At 45.9% G+C, this 26443-nt stretch overlaps 1 protein-coding gene and 1 long non-coding RNA gene across 7 annotated transcripts in view; one reads left to right on the forward strand and one right to left on the reverse strand.

Annotated features, from left to right (window-relative positions):
- Positions 1-8811, forward strand: part of LOC102130107 (uncharacterized) — a 34331-nt gene extending 25520 nt beyond the window's left edge. For all 3 annotated transcript variants that reach the window (XM_065522350.1, XM_065522351.1, XM_065522349.1), the window contains one exon: positions 5905-8811. In XM_065522350.1, coding sequence (XP_065378422.1) covers positions 5905-5927 — 23 coding nt within the window. In that variant the 3' untranslated portion in view covers positions 5928-8811. The remainder of the gene's footprint in view (positions 1-5904) is intronic.
- LOC102129824 (uncharacterized) overlaps positions 1-26443 on the reverse strand; it is a 75960-nt gene that overhangs the window by 14057 nt on the left and 35460 nt on the right. Inside the window, exon 4 of one of the 4 annotated variants that reach the window (XR_006690162.2) lies at positions 3994-6547. The exons of the other annotated variants lie outside the window; for them this stretch is intronic. This is a non-coding gene — a long non-coding RNA (uncharacterized lncRNA). Of the gene's footprint in view, positions 1-3993; positions 6548-26443 lie in introns of those variants that run through there. 4 annotated transcript variants of the gene reach the window in all.

Below are 26443 nucleotides of genomic sequence, written 5' to 3' on the forward strand. Positions count from 1 at the left end.
TGTATTGTTTCAGATCTATGAAATACTGCATCCTATGACTCTTCCCAAAATTACTTAAGCACTGCCCTCTGGGTATCCATTTGTTCTGTTTCCAGTCTTGCTCTTATGACCAATGCTGTAGTGAACAGCACTGTGTTGAGTGAAGTGGTGAACGTGGCATCTTTGTCTTGTTCCAGTCCGCAGGGGGGACGCTTTCGACTTGCCCCATTCAGGATAATGTTGGCTGTGGGTTTGTCATAGATGGCTTTTATTACCTTAAGGTATGTCCCTTCTGTGCTGATTTTACTGAAGGGTTTTAATCATGAAGAAATGCTAGATTTTGTCAAGTACTTTTTCTGCATCTATTCAGATTATCATATGATTTATGTTTTTATTTTTATGTGATGTATCACACTGATTGACTTGCATATGTTAAACCATCCCTGCATCCCTGGTATGAAACCCACTTGATCATGGTGGATTATCTTTTTGATATGCTGTTGGATTCAGTTAGCTTGCATGTAGCATTTCTTATTATTCCAATCTGTGGAATGTATTGGTTTAAATAATGAAAACATATTTTCACTGCTTAGCACTTTATTTCTTTAACAGCCTTCCCAAAAGGGCAGCATAAAAGCAGGAGCCCCACTAGTCTCCCCTTAACCTGGAATCCCCCCTTCTCCACAGCTCGCTGATTGGGCAGGATAGACTGAGCACCCAGGCCTCAAGATAAGGACACACTCCGTCACCTAGAGGTGCAGTGCCTGGGAAGGCCAACCGTGGAGGGGCGCTGCCAGCTTTACAGTGATAGAGGTGTTCGGAGGGACTGACCACCAATTCATAAGGCTGTGCTTTGTTGGTGACGTCAAGGATTGTTTTGCAGATTGTTGGGGAGGGACAATCCCAAGGCCTCACCTGGCCCTGGTCCTGGCTTTGCACAAAGGCAATAAGAGAGGAATGCTGGTCAGGGCTGACCTGTTGCTGTGCTGGGGAGGAAGGTGCTGGGCTGAAATTCAGGAGGCTGAGGATGCAGCAGTCCCATAGGAGGTGCATGACCTTCAGCATACGGTTTCTTAATTGATGATAAATGGAAATGATAAATCATTGACTATTTTTTCTATCATTGGATATTTACTCTCTACTGCTGGTGCTGTTCCTGTCTTTATGGAGAAGATAGAGGATCAATCAGTGTGCGCTGCACTGAGTGGAAGGAAGGAGAACTGCAACAAAAATTAAGAGAGGATGAGGGACGGGAGGGCCCTTCATCCAGGTGCTCGCAGAGTCCTCCCGAGGAGGAAAGCCCCGTGGCTCCCTGGGGAAGGAACCGTGAGGGCTGCGTGACTCCCACAGTGAAGTGTGTGGTATGTCTGAGGACACCCAGGCTGGTCTGTGAGGAGCCAGTGGCAGAGTGAGAAGCAGCAAGGCCAGGAGGGTGACTGGAGGCCAGGCTCTGGGTCATTCTCCATGTGATGGAAACAGATGGAGCTCAGTGGGCTGGGAGGTGCAGGACGTGGTGGCTGATGACAGAACAATGTGGAGAGAAGTGCCAGGTGTCAAATCCTTACTTCGTTCTGGGCATTGTGCTAAAACTTCCCGTGGCTCATCCCATTTAGGGACTGAAAGTTGCAGAGGTTTAGGAAACTCGCCTACAATACTGGAGCCCCCATCTCCTGCCCCAGTGCTGTCCCCCTTCTCACCCAGCCACCACCTGTGTCAGGGGAACACACAGAAGTGGTAACCTTTTATGGACAGGGAAGTAAATTCTGTTTTTGTTATTCACAAAAAAAAAACATTGGCTCCTGTGGGTTGGGAAGGTGAAATACCAGAAGTATTTCATCTGGTTATTTCTACCAACGTGAATTCTGTAGTATTGAAATGCATAGGTTAGCATTTTTGGCCAATTTACCCAGCATTCTGGGGTAAAGGCTTTTATTTAATAATTATTTATTTTTGAGACAGAGTTTCACTCTCGTTGCCCAGGCTGGAGTGCAACAGTACTATCTTGACTCACTGCAACCTCAGCCTCCCAGGTTCAAGCGATTCACCTGCCTCAGTCTCCCAAGTAGCTGTGATTATAGGCTCATGCCAACATGCCTGGCTAATTTTTTGTATTTTTAGTAGAAATGAGTTTCACCATGTTGGTCAAGCTGGTCTCGAACTCCTGACCTCAGATGGTCCTCCCACCTTGGTCTGCCAAAGTGCTGAGATTATGGGCATGGGCCATACAAATATGGCAATACAAAATACAAAAATTGCAATCTCTTTTATCACACAAATAACTTCTTTTTAATAGTGATTTTTTCTAATTGATGAATTACGTACTTTTCATTTACTAATTATTAATTGCTTACATTTGAAGTGTTTTACAAATTAATATTTAATTGCATAGATGAAGATTACTAGTCATAGACATTTTACTAAGCAATACCCATTAAGCACAGCATGGATTCATGTGATGTCAAGGGGCTATTTTATTTGGTGAAAGGAAAAAGCACAAGAATGAATGCAAGAGCTGGACCAGTGGAGACACCGACAGTGATCTAAGATCTAAATCACTCTGTTGTCTTCCCGGCCTCCTGATCATCCTCATCACTGTCGTCAGCATTGTTGGGTCCTTTTAGCACAGATTTCTCAAAATGGGCAACTCCGTAACACTTGAAAGCTTATGAATTAATAGAATTTGTAAGAGTGCAATTTGGGGGAGTACCTATCGATTTTAAAATTCTAATAACCTGGTAATTTCATCCCATGTCTAGAGTCTTTTATGTAAAATATTTCCACAATTAGGATAAATATGTGCATGGGGATTTTCTATGTTGCAGTGTTTTAATGGAATAGAAAATTGGTAAAACCAAATTTCCATCACAAAGGAAATAGTAATACACTGAATAATAATACAGCGAATATTATACTGGCTTTAAACATCAAAAAAGAGCTCAACTTCTGTCTTCCGATGATGGTGTTGAAGTAGGTCACAGCTGGTCGACATTTGATTTTCGTGTGGGAACCCTGGAAGTCTGCCTTAGTGATTTTACATGTGGCTAAATTTAGCTAATGAAAAGCTATTGGAAGTATGGAAAAATGGAACTTTAAAACAGTACTTCGTCAACAACCAAGTGGACCTGTTTCACGTAGAGCCCACACATTCATCTGCCTGCCCATCACTCTGTCTGTCCACAAGGGCATCATTTGTTAGTGGAGCTGAGTGCCCACTGTCGAGCTGACAAGCCCATACCTCCCTGTTCCTAGTCACACATTAATTCTTCAACAAATTCCTTTTGATTGTGATTAAGCTTAGCCGCTATTTCCAATTGCTTCCCCAAACGTACTTCTCACTGTTCTCCCATCACACCCTTCAGCCCATCCATGCGGGTTTCCTTTGCTTTTCCCACCTTACACCAAACTCCCTATTTTTACTCCCACTTTTACCTCCTCTCCAAGACAAAACAAAACTAGCATTTTAAAACTTAGTTGTAATCTTTGTTCCTTCATGAAAATTTCTCCAACAGCCACTCTTACGGCTCTGTGTGTTCTGCATATTTTAAAATATTGGGTATAAGGTTGAGCACGTCAGGATATGCTGTTTCGGGCTGCACACCGTTTTGTTTGTATTGATTCTTCCTATTGGAGGCGTGGTCATTGCCTTCTCCTCCTCTGGGGAGTTTATGCCAGTGCTCTTGAATAAGTTTGACAATTTTTCTTTTTATACTTAATTTTTTTGGCCGGGCGCGGTGGCTCAAGCCTGTAATCCCAGCACTTTGGGAGGCCGAGGCGGGCGGATCACAAGGTCAGGAGATCGAGACCACAGTGAAACCCCGTCTCTACTAAAAATACAAAAAATTAGCCGGGCGCGGTGGCGGGCGCCTGTAGTCCCAGCTACTCAGGAGGCTGAGGCAGGAGAATGGCGGGAACCCGGGAGGCGGAGCTTGCAGTGAGCCGAGATCGCGCCACTGCACTCCAGCCTGGGCAACAGCGTGAGACTCCGTCTCAAAAAAAAAAAAATAAAAATAAAAATATACTTAATTTTTTTTTGTTTAGTATTAAGATAACAGTATTCTCATCAAATTAATTGAAAGTAGCCCCCTTCATTAAATTCATGGAAATCTTTCAATCAGATTAGAATGAAAACTCCATTGTAATTTTGGATTTAGCCAATAATACTATTAGGGCTCTGTGTGTGAGAGAGAGCAGGAGAGAGAAAAAGAGCAAGGGAGAGAAAGAGACAGAAAGAGACAAAGACCAATATTTCTTTTTTTTTTTTTTTTTTTTTTTTGAGACAGAGTCTCTGTTGCCCAGGCTGGAGTGCAGTGGTGCGATCTCCACCCACTGCAAGCTCCGCCTCCCAGGTTCACGCCATTCTCCTGCCCTCCTGCCTCAGTCTCCCATGTAGCTGGGACTACAGGCGCCCACCACCGCGCCCGGCTAATTTTTCTATTTTTAGTAGAGACGGGGTTTCACCATGTTAGCTAGGATGGTCTCGATCTCCTGACCTCGTGATCCGCCCGTCTCGGCCTCCCAAAGTGCTGGGATTACAGGCATGAGCCACTGTGCCTGGCCAAAGACCAATATTTCTTAACTACTGATTAAATTTACATAGAGTCTGCTGAACTATTTAGGATTTTTATTTCTTCATGAGTTCATTTTAGAAAATTGTACTTTCTAGGATCTTATCTATTTTGTACACATTTTTAAATGTATTGGCATAATATCCATATTCATATATATTTGTATACATAACGAATACATATGTAGATTTGAATACATATATATGTATTCATAATATCCACTGATTGTTTTGTAATCTCTGCTACTTCTGTGGTTATGTCTTCCTATGAATTTCTGATGAATTTTGATGATTTCCCTTTTTTCTTGATAAATCTCACTAATGACTTTTGTATTAGACTTTTCTCCAAAACAACTGTTAGCTTTCTTACTTCTCCCTAATATTGTCCTTATTTTCTATTTCATCACTTTCTCTTCTTATCTGTTATCCTTCCATTACATTATCTGCGTTTATTCTGATGTTACTTTTTTCTAACTTGAGTTGTATGCTTAATTAACTTTCGGCCTTTCTGAGTTTCCAATGTAAATAACTAAGCTTATAGATTGCTCTCACATAATGCTCTTTGCTGTATCTCACAATTTTCAGTTTGCACACATTTTATTCATAAGTATTATCTAATTGCATTATGATTTTTATTGACATTCAAGTTTAGAAGTATGCTCTGCATTTTCTAGTGTTGCAGCCAATCAATGGTCTTGTGCGCGAGTCTTTCAGTTTTTGCCAGTCTCCTTTAGGAGAGATTTTGAGGTGTTGGATTGAAGTGTTACTGCTTTGCAACTTTGCTAAATGTTGCCAGATTCCCCTCCATAGGTGCCTAATGGGGCTTTCTTAGCAAGAATGTGTGCACAGCCGCGCTGGGACAGAGTTACATGTGAAACTTCTAAAATTTTGTCTCTAAAGTGGTTATTAAGGTGATTTTTAAATTTTTTTCAATAAGATTAAAAGCCATTTGGTTTTTTTCATTTATATTGTTTGTTCATGTCTCCAACATGCTTACATGTGATTGCTGCCAGTCTTCTTCCCTACATTTAGAGACTTGTTACATTTTAAGTATATTAAAACTTTTGTGATATGCCTGGTTGTATTTTTTTTCCTGTTTACCATGTATCTTTTGTACTTTTTAAATTGAACTTTACCTCACACTGAGGTTTTCTAGTTTTATGTAATAAAACATTGTAATTTCATTGTGTTCTCAGGCGCTACCACTTTCAAGGCTGCTGTTGACTTTCTACAGGAACATGTGCTGCATTGATGAGCAGCAGCCAGTGTCTCCCATGTTTTGTAATAATTGTTCTTTGTTTGTTTCAGATAACCCTGAGAAATATATTGGCTGTCTCCACAGGCTTATGATTTCTTTTCAGGTTTGAAAAATGCGCCCAGCTGAGCAACACGGGACTGACACATTGAGGGAGCAGCTGCAGGACACACCCAAGAAGCCTCCTGGAGGACTCGGGGGGCATTTACGGCTGGAGGCTTCATCTATGGCTGGCGTTTTCATCTATGGCTGGCGGCTTCATCTATGGCTGGCGGCTTCATCTATGGCTGGCGTTTTCATCTATGGCTGGAGACTTCATCTATGGCTGGCGTTTTCATCTATGGCTGCGGGCTTTATCCATGGGCTGGAGACTTTATCCACTACTGGGGGCTTCATCTATGTCTGGGGGCTTCATCTATGGCTGGGGGGTTCATCTATGGCTGGAGGCTTCATCTATGGCTGGCGTTTTCATCTATGGCTGCGGGCTTTATCCATGGGCTGGAGACTTTATCCACTACTGGGGGCTTCATCTATGGCTGGGGGTTCATCTATAGCTGGAGACTTCATCTATGGCTGGTGGCTTCATCTATGGCTGCGGGCTTTATCCATGGACTGTGGGCTTCCTTCACGGCTGGGGGCTTTATCTATGGGCTGGAGACTTTATCCACCACTGGGGGCTTCATCTATGGCTGGGGGCTTCCTCCACGGGCTGGGGGGCCTCATCCATGGCTGGTTTGCCCGATCTCTTTCTGAGCCACAGAAACAGATTATTAAACAGATAATTATTGAGTTCCACTTTTATAGTTTTTTAAATACTTTTTGTTTCAAAAGTTTTGTTAATTGTATGAAATAACTAAATCTGAATTACCCCTTTTAATTATTTCCTTGTGTCAATATAGAAAGAGTGGATTTAAGGAAACACTGAGATGCCCGTCTGTGTTTGTGAACAGGCGTGTTGGGTCTAAAGCCTTTATCTGGTAGGTTTCCAGAAGATCGCCCCGCCTTACACTTGCTTTCTGCGGGTTCCAGAGGCTTCCATTTGAAAGGAGCCTGTCTCCCTACTCTGCCTCACCCTACACCAGCTCACCTGCAATCCACTGATTTTGTAAACACTTTCTTCCACTTTCACCTCATTGAATTCAGAACTTTGGAAAATAAAAATTCTAAAAACGTGGGAGTGGATATGATCTGGAAATACCTGCTGTAATATTTTTAACGGAATCTACTGGAAACTATTAGTTTATGTTTTAAATAAAACCATCCCTTAGCATTAGAATATCAAGCCATTCATTTTCTAGCAGAACTTTTAGATATAATTCAAATACCATAAATTTCACCCCCATACAGTGTACAATTCAGTGGCTTCTAATTATTCACAGAGGTCTGCAAAAATTACAATTGAATTTTAGATATTAATATCATTTGTTGACATCCTTACATGCATACAGATGTAGATATATGTAATTCTAATATCTTGAATATTTAACATTGTACTATAATAATATCTGTGTCTTTATATTGCTGTTTTATTTTGTTATTCTGAATGACGATCTCCAGGTACCCTTATGCAGGTTTAAAATACACCTTTTTACAACTCAAGAAATTAAATTGTTTCTAGTAAATCACATAAGAAACACATATGCTATTGTTATAAAAATGCAAATATTGCTTAGGTCTGTATAATGAACTGTATCACCGCCAGCGCCCAGCCCACTCAGTCATCCACATCCACTTACACACAGATAGACATGCCCATGTTTTTACATAACATAATCCTGCTTTGTGTGTTGTTCCCTGACTGGCTTTTCCACATAAAATAGAATTTGGTGATCATTGCTTATCTGTACATATAGGTCTCTCTCATTCTTATTTATAGTTGCATCATTATTCAACAGGGTATTTTACCATAATTTGGTCATTTTTCACTGTGGAATTTTTGTGTTGGATTCAGTTGTTACCATTACCTACACTATCCTGGGCATGCCTGTATATTCATCTTTTTGTACCTTAGTTAAGTGAGTTTTTTCTTTTATGATTGATTTCTAAAAAACTGCTGAGGCAAAGTAAGAATATTGAATATTTTGATAAACAATTAAAAATCTGTGTTTCAAAAAAATGAAATGATTATACTCCCATCATCAGTAAACGAGAGTTCCTATTTCCACACACCCTTGATTAATTACAGAGGAAATGACCAATGCTAATCTTGGCCAATTTTGTAAGAAGTATTTCCACTTTTAATTTGGATCTCTCCACTTATTGGAGAGATTGTGCATTTTTGTGTATGTTTATCGGCCATTTGTATTTCTCTCTGATAATTTCATAATGATATGTTTTACAATTCATGTAATGGTATTTTTCATATATTCTGTAAATTTATTTCATATAATTAGCAAGTTTCTTAAGGTCTGTATCATAACTTTTGTTTGTATTTGTCTTGAAGAAACTTTCATTTTTACATAGTCAAATTGTTCAATATTTTCCCTATCATGTCTGGATTTTGTGACTTGTTTTTAACAATATGTCCTTTTAGGGCTTTATTGATTTGTTTAAAGAACGTACTCAACTCCTACATTATTTAGTAATTTACTTTCTCCCATTACAGTACATGGACATCACTAATTCCAACTAATGTAGATCAAATGTATCATTTGAATTTCTGTGTAGTAATGCTCATTATAGGTATGTTCTGATTTCTTTAACTCTTCCCTATAAGATGAATATTAAGGTTGTTTTTAAAAATTCCCACCACTAATGACTTTTCAATAATCATCAATATACATGGATTCCACTGATGTTTTTGTTTATATTTCTTTTCTGTAGTATAGGATTCTCAAAGTGGTATAACTGACCTATAATACATTTTAATTATAATTTTAATTATACTGGCAGATTACTTTCCAAAAAATTGATCAATTAACACTCTTATCAACTACATAAGTAAGTCTCTATGTAGGCTAAATAACACTGTAATTTTTTAAAAATAAAAATCCTAATTTGGTGAAAAATCCCACAGGTGCTTTAATCAATTTTTTTCTATTTCAATGAGTTGCCTATTTATAGCCTGTGTGTGTGTGTGTGTGTTTCTATTTGGCAGTTTATGGTTGGAAATACTCTTAAAAAAGGAAATCTAAAAAACACAAAATTAAAAAAAATATTTGATTAGTAAGAAATTTCTGCATATCCAAAAATTGCTAAAAATATTAAAATTGTAGTCAAAATAGCTCATGAAGCAAAGCAAACAAAAATACTAAACAAAAGAAACAGGCCAGGTGCAGTGGTTCATGCCTGTAATCCCAGCATTTTGGGAGGCTAAGGCAGGCGTATATCACCTGAGGTAAGGAGTTCAAGACCAGCCTGGCCAACATGGTGAAATCCCATCTCTACTAAAAATACACAAAAAGTAGCTGGGCATGGTGGCAGGTGTCTGTAATCTCAGCTACTCAGGAGGCTCAGGCAGGAGAATCGCTTGAACTCAGGAGGCAGAGGTTGCAGTGAGCTGAGATCACACCAGTGCACACCAGCCTGCGTGACAGAGGCAGACTGTCTCAGAAAGAAAAGAAACAATAACAAAAAAACTCCCACAGGATTTCCAAGGAGTAAATACAAAAAAAAGACAACTTTGATTTTCAAATTTTATGTGGATGGAGAAGACTTCATAAGAAATAAAAATAGCAAGTTGGAAAGAACAGACGGGCTTTCCTGAATGGGCTGTAGCTCTTGTAAACCAGCATATTCCTTGCAGGGACCTGAGTGAAATAAGCTCACCAGCCACTCCAAGAGACTGCATCATTGGATGAAGGAAGTTTGATTTGTTCCTGGTTTACATGGAACAACTCATAAAACCATTAGGGTGATTTATCATTTGTTTTTAATTTTTTATAGTTGTTAACAAGTTTTAAGAATTTCCATTTGATTTCTAATTTATTGAGACTCTTAAAATTACAAGCAAATGTTGAATTTTTATCAAATGGTTTTTTGTATCTTAAAAAAATCACAGGACTACTGTATGAAAATCATGAAAAATTTTCCCTGCCTTATCCCAAATGCAAAAATGATTTGACTCACACTTTTCATATAAAATGAAAAAGTATATTCTAGAAAAATATGAAATAGCATCTTTATATCCTAAATGACACATATATGAGATATATATATATATATTTATATAGTGTGTGAGTGTGTGTGCGTAGTTTTAGGACACAAAAATACTAATCTTGAGGAAAAAAACATTGATCTACATAGATATTGAAACTAGCTGGCATAGCAAAAGTCCCCTTTAAGAAAATGACTTACAAAACACAGAATGACAGAAAATGCTCACAGCGTGTACATGTGAAGAATGTGTAATGTTGGTCCCGGCTGTCAACACTGCCAATGTTGCTGCCATCCTCACTGTAGACAACTGTGGCTTTTGTTCAGAACCCTTGGATGCTGAGGGTGGCTGAGCTGACCCTGCCTGGGCCACAGACCCTAAACAGGACAGAGGGGAGGGACTGTGGGTCAGAATCACAGGCCACTGAGGAGAGGGGGTGTATGGAGCAGAGCCACGTGTGGATCCCCCGTCCCCAGGTGAGGTCCCCCCTCTCCTGTGCAGTGAGTGAGGAGGGTCAGGACAGGAGCCCAGGGTATGGTTCAGATGTTCAGATGTGACTCTGCTTCCTGATGCTCTGCTGTGGAGCCTGGGCTCCCTGAACCCTCCTTATATCTCCCAAAACTTCATGGGGGTAGAGCCACTGCTTTCAAATAAGACATTGCTACCCGTTTGCTCCTTGGCCTTTCTGCCCTGGGTTCTCACAGCTGACTCAGTGGGTGGGAGGTGTATCCTGGCAGGTCAGCATTGCCACCCAACCTACCCAGTGGGCACCCTGATGGCCGAACTCCCATGGAGGCTCTGAGTCATTTCCCAACTGGAAGGGGCCATCTCAGGAGTGTCCGCCATTGTCCCCCACAGTCCTCAGACTCCAAAGCCATCCTGCCTCTCTGACACACCTGGGCATCTCAGGTGGAGGCCTCTGACTGTCCTGATCCTCCTCTTTTTTTTGGGAGGGGGGGGGTCGGAATCTTGCTCTGTCACCCAGGCTGGAGTGCAGTGGTATGATCTTGGCTCACTGCAAGCTCCGCCTCCCGAGTTCAGGCCATTCTCCTGCCTCAGCCTCCTGAGTAACTGGGACTACAGGCGCGCACCACCACACCCGGCTAATTTTTTTGTATTTTTAGTAGAGACAGGGTTTCATCGTGTTAGCCAGGATGGTCTCGATCTCCTGACCTCGTTATCAGCCCATCTCGGCCTCCCAAAGTGCTGGGATTACAGGCGTGAGCCACCGCGCCCGGCCCTGATCCTCCTTTCTAAAACTGCTCACGATGTTAGAGAGGGAACAGGGCTGCAGGGAATCCTAAACAAAGAGGGTGTTTAGGATTTTCAGCCTCTGGCTGAAGAGGGTACAGCCGCTTGCCCTTTAGCGATGCCAGCAGAGCGCGTGTGGCATTTTCTGTTGGTGTTTCCTGGGACCCAGACGCACGGAGTTTACTCACACTTATTAACCCTCTCATCCTCAGCCGCCTAAAGGCCTCTCTTGTGTATTTTTTTCTTTATAACCATTTCAGATCATGTTTCCCTCCATCTCTCTGAGTCATCAACTCGAGTAAATAATGTGGTTTCACTCTGACTTCCAAATCATCTCTACAGATACTTAAAGAATTCATAGTCTGTTTGCATTTTTTAAGTAAATAATTTTTCCTCTTTAGGCCTCATCTGGTTTTTTATTTTTTGTCAGGCTTAAGCATTTAATTGTATCCGTGTCTGCATATGAACCCCTTCCATTACTTCCAACAGGTCAGCATTGTTTAAACCACACTTCAGTTATAAACCTTGGTGCTGAGCAGCTGGGTTGCTGCGGATACAATGTTACCAGTGAGGACTTCCTCCTATATATTTCCCTCCATCTCTGAGCGAGAGTGGACTTGCTGCGTGGGGGGTGCACACTTAATGTTCTATGTGCTGAGGGACTTCCCTCCCGATGGCTGACCCTGTTAATATCCCAGTTGTTAGTGAGCGCTTCTGACGCTCCACAGCCTAACTGAAAATTTGTTTTTATTTTTTAAAATTGCAACAGTTGTCAGCTCAACACTCACTGGTTTCATGCCTCACTCAGAAGTAACTGCACGATTCTAGGGCATCCACAGGAACCTACAGGTTTTGCCTGCCCCTGCCCCTGGCTGGCTGATCTCCAAACCCTCTCCCTAGCTCCATACACCCCCCTCTCCCCAGTAACCTGTGATTCTGACCCACAGTCCCTCCCTGCTCTGTCCCGTTTAGGGTCTGTGGCCCAGGCAGGGCCAGCTCAGCCACCCTCAGCATCCGAGGGTTCTGAACAAAAGCCACAGTTGTCTGCAGTGAGGACAGCAGCAACACTGGCAGTGTCGACAACCAGGGCCAACATTGCACATTCTGTGCTTTGTAAGGCATTTTCTTAAAGGGGACTTTTGCTATGCCAACTAGTTTCAATATTTATGTAGACCAAGGTTTTTTCCTCAAGATTAGTATTTTTGTGTCCTAAAACAACTATGCACACACACACTCACTATATACATGTATATGTTATTTAGGATATAAAGATGTTATTTTATATTTTTCTAGAATCTTTATACCTTTCTTCTTATATGAAGAGTATAATTCAAATCATTTTTGCATTTGGGATAAGGCAGGGACCAATTTTCATTATTTTCATACAGTAGTCCTGTGATACTGGAGTGCAGTGGCGAAATCTCAGCTCACTGCAACTTCCGCCTCCTGGGTTCAAACGATTCTCCTGCCTCAGCCTCCTGAGTAGCTGGGACTATACATGCTTGCCAACACGCCTGGCTAAATTTTGTATTTTTTTTTTTTTAGCAGAGATGGGTTTCACCATGTTGGCCAGGCTGGTCTCAAAACTCCTGATCCCGGGTGATCCGCCTTCCTTCGCCTCCCAAGGTACTGGGATTACAGGTGTGAGCCACAACACCCAGCCTCTATCTCGTATTTTAAATAGAAATAACTTCAATTTTTTGTGTACAGGAACATGTACTGCTCTCTTTTAACTGGGAAAATCATGATAGCAAATTGTGTAAAAGACATGTCACAAAACGTGAATTAAAAGCCAAACTCTTCTGAATACTATTGCCAAAATCCAACACAATACACTAGCAATCTTGATTCCCAGGTTTTTTGGGATACATGTGCAGAATGTGTGGGTTTGTTGCATAGGTATACATGTGCCATGGCAGTTTGCTGCACCTATCAACCCGTCATCTAGGTTTTCAGCCCCGCATGCATTAGGTATTTGTCCTAATGCTCTCCCTCTCCTTGCACGCAACCACGACAGGCTCTGGTGTGTGATGTTCCCCTCCCTGTGTCCATGTGTTCTCATTTTTCAATTCCCACTTATGAGTGAGAACATGAGGTGTTTGATTTTCTCTTCCTGGGTTAGTTTGCTGAGGATGATGGCTCCCAGCTTCATCCATGTTCCTGCAAAGGATACGAACTCACCATTTTTTATGGCTGCACAGTATTCCATAGTGTATGTGCCACATTTTGGTTTTTTAAAGGAAAGACTGGGGTTTTTGATGTGGATATAAATGTGGTGGGATGAGGACAGGACCCCTACTGTTTAGGGTGCTGCTGGGGAGAGTGGCAAGAAGGGACAGGGCCATCAGGTTGGTGAAACGAACATTTGGAGAAACAAGGGAGGAGGGCTTGGGTGGTCCTCAGGGACAGTCCTGGGGTGGGGTCTCCAGGCTGTAGCTCTGGAGGGGTCCCTCTAAGAGGAGAAAGGACTTGACTCTGTGCCTTGTCCCTGCAGGGCCCAGGGATGAAATAGGAGTCTGAAGACACTGCTCTTTGGTTTGGAAGAAATGAACAGGGATCTGTCCACTCTGTGCTGGCGCAGCCACTGCCCGTCCTCAGCCAGGCCTTAGTCCAGCTTCCCAGACAGTGGCTCAGATCAATACTGAGTGAGGCAGGAAGCTTTATAAACTAAGTCCATTAAGCCGCCACTCCAGGCCAGGTGCCACTTATCAGTTAAAGGGCATTAACTGCTCACCCAGGTTTGGTCAACTGGAGGGAAGCTAAGTGGTCACGTGACAGTTTGGAATGTTGCTGTCTAATACCGTTGGGTGTTGGGTATTAGAGTATAATGCCGTTAGGTGTCAGTTGGCTGCAGGGATCCACTGCAGACAACTGATCACTGGGAACATGTAGGCCATGGCATCTGACTGTGAGCCTGCTAGGAAAGGATCGCCCTGTTTTGAATCACCCTCGTCCATCAAAGGGGCTTCATTTGAGGTAAACCACATCCTATTTTGGGTCTGGGATGGAAAGGAAGAGACAGAGGCCAGGTCATGTGTCCAAGCTCGTTTCCAGGCTCAGGCACCTATTCCAGGGCATTGGCCCTCCCTGAAACCTTGGGTCAGGACGTCTTGAGACAGTCAGGGCAGTTCACATTTTGGGGGTTCCAGAGCACGATCTGGAGGTCTCAAGGGTAAAGACATCTCCGGCCCCAAGGCCTCAGGAGCATCACGCACCAGTGCGGTGACTGGGAAGTTGCATGCCCCCTTAAAGAGAATGCCTTCAACTGTAAAGTGCAGGCCACAGCTCCTGCGCTGCCTGCCCATAGGGCTGACGTGGGGCTCACGGGAGACGATGGCACGTATTGTCCATGAGCTGTAAAGCCTCCCACACAGGCAAATGAAGAAAAGCCAGCCTCCATCCTCCCCTGCCCTGGAGCATCCACGTACCCTCTCTGGTCACCCGCTAGCAAGTGTGTAGTTTTTCTCTCAGGCATTTAATATTAGATGGAGAGATCATGGAGCATTGAAAAATCAGCCAGTTTTTCTAAAGCTTTAACTCTGTTCAATGATGTTCCGCCTCATCATGCTAACAAGTCGACCCTAGTAAAGTGTTTAGAGAGCAGTGCAGAGAAGGCTGCGGGGGTTGCAGGACCATCTTGGGTCCATGTGGCTCTAAATGGGATTGAGCCCAGGCCCTCGGGCCCCAGCCCCCATGTTCACTCTGCTCAGCTGCCTTTCTGGACCATCTCATCTACATAAAGGCATTTTCCACACAACCTTTCTCTTAGGTGTTTTTAGTGCACATGGAAACCCAAGATCTTCCTGAAGCCCAGTGTTGGCTCAGAGGCTCTGTCGGGGAGTCAGTGAACAGTGGGATCAACCACTTGGGCTCTGCATAAATTATGGTCCATTTTCTCTGGTCTTCTGCCAACAACATGTCAGCAGCTCTCTTTACTGTGAGTGCATTTCCCAGGGTCTTAGCTGATGAATTTGAGGAGAAAAACATTTTCCTCTTTCAAGAATCTATACAGCCTGAGTCCAGCAGCAAGTCAAGAAAGGGTCCCTGACCAAGCACAGGTGCACCTGCAGATGGTGAGCTGCCGGCACTGTGGGTACTCAACGCTTACGCTGATTCAAGAATAATGGTTGCAGGTTTGTTCCAAAGTTGCATATTTAAAATAAATCAATAAAAATGCTGGCCAGGTGCGGTGGCTCATACCTGTAATCCCAGCACTTTGGGAGGCTGAGGCGGGAGGATCACGAGGTCAGGAGATCGAAACCATCCTGGCTAACACCGTGAAACCCCGTCTCTACTAAAAATATAAAAAAATTAGCCGGGTGTGGTGGTGGACGCCTGTAGTCCCAGCTACTTGGGAGGCTGAGGCAGGAGGATGGTGTGATCATGGGAGGCGAAGGTTGCAGTGAGCCAAGATCACACCACTGCACTGCACTCCAGCCTGGGCGACAGAGCGAGACTCTGCCTCAAAAAAAAAAAAAAAAAAAAAAAAAAGAATGCTGAGCCATATTGTTATTCATGTAAGAAAATTTTAATTTACTATTCAATCAGTAGTGCTTCAACCACATAAAGATACATTCACGTCTCAGCTTTGGTTCACATTTAATAGCAAAACGCATCTGAAGCTCATGTTTAGACATTAACTGATTGTTAAACATTCGCTGAAATCTGCCCCTAAAATAGGGTTGCCAAATGACTCTTTAATAGACATTATTATTTGGATAAGTGTTACATTAGTAAAAATATAGAGCAGATACTGAAGTTAGCAGATGCCCTGCCCATTTCCTCCACTTCCCCCATCATTGACATATTAGTATGGTGCGTTTTTTATGGTTAATAAACATATAAATTTACACATTATTAACTACATCCCTTTTTGTTTTTTGTTGTTGCTGTTTGTTTGTTTTTGAGACAAAGTCTCACTCTCACCCAGGCTGAAGCGCAGTGGCATGATCTCGGCTCACTGCAAGCTCCGCCTCCCGGGTTCACACCATTCTCCTGCCTCAGTCTCCCAAAGTCCTGGGATTACAGGCATGAGCCACCGCACCCAGCCTATTAACTAAATTTCTTAATTGGCATCATGGATTAGTCTGTTGTGCCTTTTCAAGGTTTTTTTTTTTTAAATTTGCAATGTCTTTCTCCACCTTCCATGCACTCATGGGGAATCGTTCTGCTGCTGACAACCCCCTGTGCTTCACCTGTTACTCCTCCTCTCTTTTCCTGCTGAGTTCTTGCTTTTTTCTCTTTCTTTTTTTTTTTTTTCTTTCTTTTTGAGACCAGTCTCACTCTGTCGCCCAGGCTGTAGTGCAGTGGCACGATCTCAGCTCACTGCAACCTCTGCCTCCCATGTCCAAGTGATTCTCATGCCTCAGCCTCCCAAGTAGCTGGGATTATGGGTTCCTGCCACCACATCTGGCTAACTTGTATTTTTAGTAGACACAGGGTTTCACCATGTTGGCCAGGCTGGTCTCAAACTCCTGACCTCAAGTGATCCACCCACCTTGGCCTCCCAAAGTGCTGCGATTACAGGCGTGAGTCACTGCACCCTGCTGGAAACAGCTGATTTTTTAAATTGTCTCTGGAGTTCGCCTTTTTACAAAATGACACATGGTTTGAATCAGAGTATGTAGCTTCTTCAATAGACATTAAAGATCATGCCATGTAGGTCCATGGTGCCAGCACCTTGCTTGTGAACGTCCCAGCCTCCAGAACTGTGAGAAGGAAAAATCTGCTGTTTAAACCACCTAGCCCATGGTATTGGGTTTTTTGTTGTTGTTGTTTTTGTTTTTTTGTTTTTTTCCTGGAGACAGGGTCTCGCTGTGTTGCCCAGGCTGGAACACAGTGGTGAGATCTGAGTTCATTGCAGCCTTGACTTTCTGGGCTCAAGTGATCCTCCCATTTCAGCTGGAACCACAGGCACACACCACCATGCCAGGCTAATTTTCCTTCTATTTCTGTAGAGATGAGGGTCTCACTATGTTGTCTAGGCAGGTCTTGATCTCCTGGCCTCAAGCAATCCACCTGCCTCAGCCTTTCAAAGTGCTGGGATAAGAGGCAGGAGCCACCACACCCAGCTGGCATTGTTCTAGCAGCCTGCACTGACTCTGGCTGATGCTTGCAGAAGACACTGGTTGGAGAGGGCAGACAGGAGGTGCAACATCAGGCTTCAAGCTGTGTGAAAGGGGAAGTTTTGCCCAGCAGCAAGTTCTCTCTGGATTAAGGGTTTTATGACTGGCAGCCACAGTGAACTAGAGAGACGTGTCCTCCAGGGAAAGCCTGCACCTCCCCCAGGGTGTCGTCAGTGCTGGCTTCTGGGGACTTTGACCACTGCTTTCCATCTGGGATTCTGTGTTCACAGGGGAACAAAAAGCCTGAGAAACTCCACACGCGTGACTTGGTCTCCATGGTCTCTTCTCTCTTGTAATTGTAGGTGGCCTCAGGAAATCAGCCTGTAATCTGGGATCACTGACTTGCTGCTGAAAAATCCAGATGGAAAGAAAGGCAGGGTTTTCCTGCTGGCTTCAGTCTGGAGATCTGACTCCAGCTTCTGCTGGGCACGAGGCGGGCGTGGTGGAAGGAGCAGTTTTTGCAGGTAAAGAACCGTGGCCTCATTGTACAGTCCCTGGAGCAGCCATGTCCCTCTAGGTGGGTGGGTTTGTGTGCATGGGGCTCTGGGTGTCTGCGTGGGTGTTGTGTGGTGTGACTGTGAATGTGAGTTGGAGTGTGTGGGCGGGAGTGTGTCTCCTCGGGGGATGTGTCCCACCTACAGAGCACAGGTGCCGCGTCAACATTCTCCAAGGGAACCCCACCGCCACTGTGTGCTTTCCACACATTGACTGTGTTCATGGCTCACCACAGCCTTGCCCAGGGGTTCGCTTTCCAGCCGCATAAAATGAGGCACAGAGAATGACCCACGCTCCTGAGCTTCTCTGTGAAAGAGCTGCAGGGTGAGTGGTGGGGGGTCATGTGGAAGCTCAGCACGACTGGGTGGCATTCATCACTCAGCAGCGGGCTCACTGGTCACACTTCAGGGGTGATTCACCCCCATGCCTGTGCCTGGAAATACCTGGGCATGCGGAGTTCCAAGACACCACCCAGGTTAAAAGGCAGCCCCTGTGCTCACATAGCCCAGGCCGTCTCTTGGTCCATATATCACAGATTTTCACCCAGCCATTAGCCTAAAAAGCCCCAGTCATGGAAACAGAGTAGAAGGGTGGCATCAGAGAGTGAAAAAAATGAAGATGGTGAAAGAGCACAAAGTTTCAGTGATGCGATGAGTACGTTCTGGAGACCTGGCACACAGCATGGTGACCACAGTTCATAGTGATGAACTGCACGCTTGAGATCTGTGAGAACGTGCACCTCGGGTATCCTCACCACACACACAAATGGCAACAATGTGAAGCGATGGGTACATTCATTAGCTTGATGGTGTCATCATTTCACATTGTTTGCACATATCAAAACTTCATATTGTATACTTTATATATACACATTTTTAAATTTTTCAATTATGTCTCAATAAAGCCAGGAAAAGATCCTCAGAAATATTTAAATTCCGTGAGCTACCCATGAACACGGATGAATTAGAACCAGCAGGAGCCCTGGTGGTCAGTGAGGCCCATCAGCCTGGTTGAAGCTCCCTGGTGTGGCCGAGTTAGAGCAGCAGCTCCCGGCCCACACCTCCCTCTGGAAGGAGCCGCCCTTCCTGCCTGTGTGAGCAGGAATGCCCCTGACCAAGGAGCACACACGTGGGATGGAAACGCAAGCCTGCGAGCAGAGCTATCGCATGGGAAACAGCGGGTATTTTTAAATGACCTGACATTGTATTTTCAAAATATCTTAACTGATTATCTTGAAGAAATAGGCTTAGTGAATAAATATAATACAATATTTTCTGGGGAATTAGACCCAGGACCCCAAAGTAAGATTGCTTTCCATCAATCACAAAACCTTATGTGACAAAGGAGAAATGCACTGGCGGCATATGCAGGTCCCTGGAGGCTGAGGTGGTCTAGGGAGACGTCAGGGAGATACTGGCAATTCAGTGGCAGTTCAATGTGGCGCAAGAGGTGAGGGGCGCACTTGTTGCATCACGGTGTAGAGTTGGGCACAGGGGAGACTGAGCATTTCCTTTTTTTTTTTTTTTTTTTGAGACAGAGTCTCTGTCACCCAGGCTGGAGTGCGGTGGTGACATCTCCGCTCACTACAAGCTCCGCCTCCCAGGTTCACGCCTTTCTCCTGCCTCAGCCTCCCCAGTAGCTGGGACTGCAGATGCCTGCTACCATGCCCGGCTAATTTTTTGTATTTTTAGTAGAGACGGGGTTTCATCATGTTACCCAGGATGGTTTCGATCTCCTGACCTCATGATCCACCCACTTCAGCCTCCCAAAGTGGTGTGATTACAGGCTTGAGCCTCCATTCCTGGCCCATTTCCTGTTGATTTAGGAGTCTCTAGCTCCACACCTCAGGACTCTGAGCCTCATCCCAGTCCTGTTCCTCTTTTCCCAGCCTCTTCCACCCAGGAGGATGGCCCAGCAGCAGCTGAGCCCATGAGACAAACCTACCACGCCCATGCATGCCAGTGCTGCGTCCGTCTCAAGCTAGGGCCCCGAGTCATCCAGAAGCAACACTGCCAATACACTGCCAGCCAGCCACTCTGTCCTCCTGGCCTGCTGAGAGGCTGCTGGAGGAAGAGTCCCACCTCACAGCAAGGAAAGATTGCTTGTTTTTGTCCAAAATAGACACGACGCTTGTTTCATTTCATTTCAAATTGGTTCATATATGAAAATCTGGCAATACACATTAATATGTGATACCTACCGTTTCCTGACAAGGCAGAGTCAATCATGAATGGCAGCCTCAGCTTATAAACAAACTGCCTGGGAGAGGGCCTGTCCTCAGCACCTGTACTTCTTTCTTCTGGGACTGAGAATTTTCCAACTGCCACCAAAATAGACTTGGGAGACCCATCCTCCAGGGAAAGCTCCTGCACGTCCTGCAGGTGTCCTCACACTCACTGCGGGGTTTTGACCCAAACACAATTTCCCATCTGTTTTTCTAAAGCAACCAAGAGAACAAAAGACCTTTTCCAACAGCACACAACAGCACATGAGCCTCAGTTTGCTGGTCTGTGATTATGATACAGAAGCGCTGGGAAGGGAAGAACATGGTCCCTTTAAATGATATGGAAAGGGGGAAGGAAAGTGCTGGGGAGAGGAGGGTGAGGTCCCTGGCTAGGGCTCCACCCCTACAGACCTAGGTGAGTATAGGCACTCCTGCCTTCGTGCCCAAATGTTGCATTTCCCAAGACCACCCTGGCCCACCACATCCCCATCCTGTGCCTATAAAAACCCGAGACCCTAACAGGCACACACACACAAGCGGCTGAACGTTGAGAAGAACAGATTGGGCAAAAGAAGACACAGAGGCAACTGGACGCTGAGAGAAGCATATTGGTGGAGGAACACACAGGGGGCTGGACGTCGAGAGGAACGCACTGTCAGGCACCAGCACGTGGGCAGGCCACCTACAGAAGCAGAATTATGTGGAGTTTGGCCAGGGTGGTTAGAGAAGAGCCCACCATTGGAGAAGAGTCAGGCTGCCAATGGCCCGACTCCAGGGGAAAACCACCTCCCTTCTGGCTCCCCGATCTGCTGAGAGCTACTTCCACTCAGTAAAAGCTTGCACTCACACTCCAAGCCCACGTGTGATCCAATTCTTCCGTACACCAAGGCAAGAGACCCCGGGATACAGAAAGCCCTCTGTCCTTGTGACAAGGTAAAGGGTCTAACTGAGCTGTTTAACATAAGCTGCCTATAGACGTCAAACTAAAAGAGCAAACAGTAGCACACGCCAACTGGGGCTTCAGCCGTAAACATCCACCCCTAGACACTGTCGTGGGGTCAGAGCCCCTCAACCTGCCCATCTCTATGCTCCCCTAGAGGTTTGAGCAGCTGCGCACTAAAGAGGCAAAACGCACCCCCATCGCACGCCTTGCGAAGGGGACAAGGGAACCTTTCCGGTTTCGATTACAGATCATCCCAAGAGTGAGTGAAAATGGGGCATGTTCTGGAATCACTCACTTGCTGAGAAAAAGTCAAGGCGACGTGGAAAGTGGAACTTTCCTTTTGGCTTTAGTTGGAAAAGCCTCCTTGATTTTGGGTTCCTGTTGGGGGTGAGGATCAGGGAAGTGGTAACGGAAGTTGATTTTCCAGATAAAGAGTGATGGCCATGTTTCAGGGAGCAGCTGTACTCCCCTTCGGATGGTGGGAGGCTGGCGTACGGGGCAGGTGCTGTGTGTGTGAATGTGTCCGCTGTTCTCCGAATGTGCCTGTGTAGTAGTCCCTGGATTCATTTCCCCTCTAGCAGCATAGCCACTACTGTCAGTTTCCAAATGAAAAACTCCAATCTCCACGATTGCAAGTATATACGTATTAGGAGATATATTTAACATTTATCCAATTTTACACTTTATACGTGTGCAGTTCATGACACTCCAGGCTGTGGCACAGGGCCAGGGGAGATGAGGGTGGGCTCCTGGGGACAGCGAGGTGTTCCCTCCCCTCTGCTGCCGCTTCCCTAATTTTCCAACACAGGGTTTGCAGGGCCATGTTCTTCACTCTGCTTACAAGTGGCCCCCAGCTGTGAACCCCTCTAGGACCTGGATGTGACCCACTGTTTAGCCCCCACTAGGGCCTCACAGAATGACCAATACTTGTGCCTGTGCACAGGAAGTGCCTATTAGATGAAAGGTAACACTTGTCCATTGATAGCTGCTCTGCAAGGAAAAACCAGGGGAGGGGAGGTGATGTCTCCCGCATCTCTGGATCCCCAGCGCTATGCTCTCCAGGGTGGCACTCATTAGCCAGGGGTGTCTATTTAATTTTTTTTAAATGTAATATCTAGTCTTTCATCATACTAGGCACGTTTCCAGTGCCCAGTAGCCCTGCACCCAATGCAGAGAGAACATTTCCATCCACACAGAACAGTCTTGCAGCAACAGCTCTGACCTGCCACAATTTGTTTATCGGATCATGGACCTGAAGCCTGCCCATTGCGGTTGGAGCCACACATTGATAAGGCTGGCGGTGAGAGCTGTAATGATCCGGAGGACAGGGGAGAGGCAGGTTGAAAGGGGGTCCTCTCTAGATGTGCAAGTTTGCAAATGTGAGCAGTGACTTGTTGAAGGCCTCTGACTCCAGAGAGCCCAGGTAAGTTCTGAGAAGGCAGAGGACGGAGCAGGGAGTTGCTGTGGGAGCCAGCGTGGCCTCTCCTGCAGCAGGGAGGCTGGGTGAGCTCCTCTGGGTAACACCTTTCTTGCTGGTTTGTGTCTCCAGAGTTTGGCCACAGGAGACATGATTCCAGCAGTGACAATGAAGACACTCCAGGCAGATGTGCACACTGGAGAGAGGGCGCCATGAAGAGGCTTCCCAGGGGCAACCCAGCCAGGCCTGCTGCTTCAGAGATGAAGAAGGAAGAGGGGGATGAAATCGGAAAAGAAGGAAATATGTGTAATATGTAAAATGTTAAGCGATTATGCCTGTGGCCTCTGAGTGTCAGGTTTGTCATCTTTTCTTGCTTTGCTTCTCAAACATCTTTCCCACATGACCTGCTCTTTTGTGCCTCTGCCACCACCAAATATCAAACACTAGGGTTTTGTCGGTTATCATCTCTTGAGAACTGAGCATAGAGAGGTTGGGCTGGGTTTGGTGCTGGCCTGCACTGCAGGATATCCATGGGCACAGCTCTCTCCCAGACACTAGAACCTGGGGACCCAGCTCTCCCAGTGCGCGTCAGGTGGGGGTTGGACGTGGACCTCTCCCATCTGCACTCCCAGGTCTCACAGCAGCAACTTGGTGTTTCTGTCCCCTCTGCTCACTTCTGGTTTAACAACACTCCTGCGGTTGTGGAACTTCAAGAATCAGCCTCAATGTGGAGCTGTTACAGCAAACTCAGCCCCTTCTATGATGACCTCTGGAGCTGGGCCAGCCCCTCCAAGTCCTGAAGTGGGTGGGGGGCTCGGCCTTCATCACTGCACACAACTTGGCCATGGAATGCAGGCTGTTTCTGGAAGAGCAATTGTGAGTGACCCCTAATCCAGCTGCAAGACCCATAAGTCATCTCAGATGACACTGGTTGACCAGTAACAGCATTTAGGAAAGCATGTTCAGACCTGAGGAGCCATCGTGATGGACACCGTCACTTCCACTAATGTCCACCTCTTGCACTGCCTAGACATGCTCATTTAATGGAGTAGTTTCTCCAGGAATCTCTTTGGCCTTTTTTCCCCAGAAAAAAAAAATTGTCAAGAGGTTATCAGTGGAAAGAGCCACAGGCCCTGCTGGTCTCCAGCTGTAACTGACGCTCACTGCCCTCCTCCCCCACTGCCCTTCAAGCTGCCCCTGCCAGACACTGAATGTGTGTCCACAAAGCCATGTGTGGACATCCTAACCCCCAGTGCGATGACCTCAGGAAGCACAGCCTCTGTGCAGAGATTAGGTCATAACGACTGAGCCCCGCCAAAGAGCCTCCTGTAGCTTCTCCCATGCCCACCCTGCAAGGACACAGCAGAAAGACAGCGGCCCATGAAGGAGGAAGCTGCCCTCATCCGGCATGGCCTCACCCACTATCTCCATGTTGGACTTCCCAGTGTAAGTAAATTTCTGTTGTGTGCGCGCCATCTAGTTTACAGAATTTTACAACAGCACCCTACATGGACCATCTGCGTCACTGTGGAGAGACTTGCTGTGCCACGGAGCACAGTAACACCTGGCCTCCTGCTTGGGCTGGGCTGCGTGACGAGAGGGCAGCCTTGTTGCCAAGCAGGGAGCCTAAAATCAGACAGGGACCCTGGGCCCCGGTTCCTGGTGTCACCTATGAGACCCTGGGCTGACAGATTAGATTGGGCTTCTGTTGGATGCAGTGGGCAGAGTGACTGGTGATGACGGTCCCAGCAGTCCAGCCACAGGGGAGTGTGACCAGCCCTCCAGGAGCTCTGGACAGTGACGCTTCCTGAGTTACCACAGCCTGGGAGGCCGCTCCTGAAAACAGATGTGAGACCAAAAGTTCAGGAGAGGAGACGGGGCAGGAAGGCTCAGTGTTGCCTGCCCTCCCCCAGCACAGAAGCTCCCCTGAGCTGTGCAGGCAGCCAGGACCATGAGCAGGAGAGGAGCCCGGCCATGGTATAGACGGCCCATCGCAGTGCTGTTCTAGACCTGCTCCCGCAGGGCCACCCCCAGCTCCCGGGGTCACACCAGGTCCCTGCAGGGTAGGAGCTTCCAGACAGAAGAGCTCCCCTCTAGGGGACTCACAGGACAGTCTCTGCTACTGAGTTGCTGCACATCAGCCACCACGAGCTCATGGTACCCGGGCCTGGAGCTTTCCCAGCTGTCCTGGCTCTGCAGAGCCCGGCCCGAAGTGCCTGCTGGGGTCCCAGGTGCTGTACCTGCTCCTGCAAGTCTCTCCTGTTCCCAGTGAGCACCACACAGGCCAGCGTGGAGGACTCAGGAAGACAAGCAGCAGCAATGCAAGCAGAACCATGAGGGACTGCCCAGGGAGAAGTGGGAAGGGAGCCACACGGCCCCTTGGCCAGAGAATCTGTGCAAACGTTTAATAAGCATATGATATGTATCAAGCAGTTTGAGTCTAAAACGGAAAATTAAGTCATCATGCCCTCTCATTACACAAACACAATGATGGCCCGGAGGGAGTCGAGCGGCAGGAAGAACTCTTGACAGGACACAGACAACTACACCTCTGAGATCTGCTGCCAGGAACACAACCGCTTTGCAAATGCGTGCTCACTCTTCCCCATGTAAGATATTACATTCTGCTGTTAGTGAACTGCCCGAGAGAAACAAAAATGTGTGTCTACACCATGACTTATAGAGGAAGGGACATTGCAGGATTGTTCATAATGGGTTAGGCTAGAAACAACCTAAGTGACTGCCAGTAGGTGAATAAATGAAAGTATGTCCACAAAATGGAGCCCTGCACAGCATCACAAGACACATGACCTGAGTGGATTGCAAAGCTGTTGTGCTGAGTGCTAGAAGGTCGGTACAACAGAGGACATGGTACATGTTCCTACCGAGATGAAATCCTACCCAAGAGAAATCTAATCTATAGTGACAGAAAGCAAATTCCTAGTGCTTGGGGCCAGGGTTGGTGAGACAGTCACTGAAATTTGGCATGAGAGATGTTTATGGGTGATAGTAACAGTCTGTATGTTCATTGTGGAGCTGCTGAAAGATTTCCCCCCCCTCTCTCTCTCTACACACACACACACACACACACACACACACACACACACGCTCTCTCTCACATATATGTTTATCCATTTTTACATATTAGTCATTTCTCATAAGCTGTGCTCTTAATATGGATGCATGTGATTTTATATAAATCCTACCTCCATAACATTGATTTAAACATAGAATAGTACTACTGTGCTGAAGATGAAATTAAAATGCATCCTATTTTTTTCAAAAAACTGTATTTCTTGAACAGAGAATATTGATATTGATGGAAAATATGGTTAACAAGATGGAAAAACAGTGGAACAACGCCTCCTGTTTTGTGGTGCATGCAATCTAAGATATTTTTCTAAAATGCCTTTGACATTTGCAGTCATCAGTCCTGGGCTCTAGTCCTGCAGAGCGGACGTCCTGGACTTGCTGGCCAAGGAAGCCAAGAGGAACAGCCTCTTCTGACCTTCAGAGCCATCCTACCCATGGAATCACGAAATCCAGATGGAAGGAGCTGGAGTAGAGTGGAAGACTCAGGGTGGAAAGAAGATGTTTTATGGATCGCTGATGGAGTAGAAAGAAACTGGAGGTAAAACACGCCAGCCTGAGAGGATGCCAGAGTTTCCAGGACTGAGCAATGGGATGAGGCTTGTCTCTGGGGTGGGCACAGCTGTGACCCCTGCTCCTGTGTCTAGCCTGTGCAGGATGGAGAAACTGTCCATTCACCCACCCCAAGGCTAAAGAAATGATTTTCTATTACCCCAAGGGCAACTGCACCTACAAGTTTCCATCAAAGCAGCCCATGGTTGAATCATGGAGAGGTGGAGAAAAGGGGATGACATCTCAGGAATGTTAGGCCTTGTACCCTGGGTTGGGGTGGAAGAACTTCTCAGCAGAGGTGCAGCCTGGCTGGAGTGGGGGCAGCCCTGCCCTGACAGTGAGGGGAATTCAGGTCTTCCATTCCCATGGCCTTGAGCACCGTGTGATCGGCACTGAGGCTACTGTCCCGGGTCAACGTCATCATCCACCTCCTGCACTTACTGCAGCCCAGA

This window comes from Macaca fascicularis, chromosome 10 (genome assembly GCF_037993035.2).
Source record: "Macaca fascicularis isolate 582-1 chromosome 10, T2T-MFA8v1.1".
NCBI classification, from domain to species: Eukaryota; Metazoa; Chordata; class Mammalia; order Primates; family Cercopithecidae; genus Macaca; species Macaca fascicularis.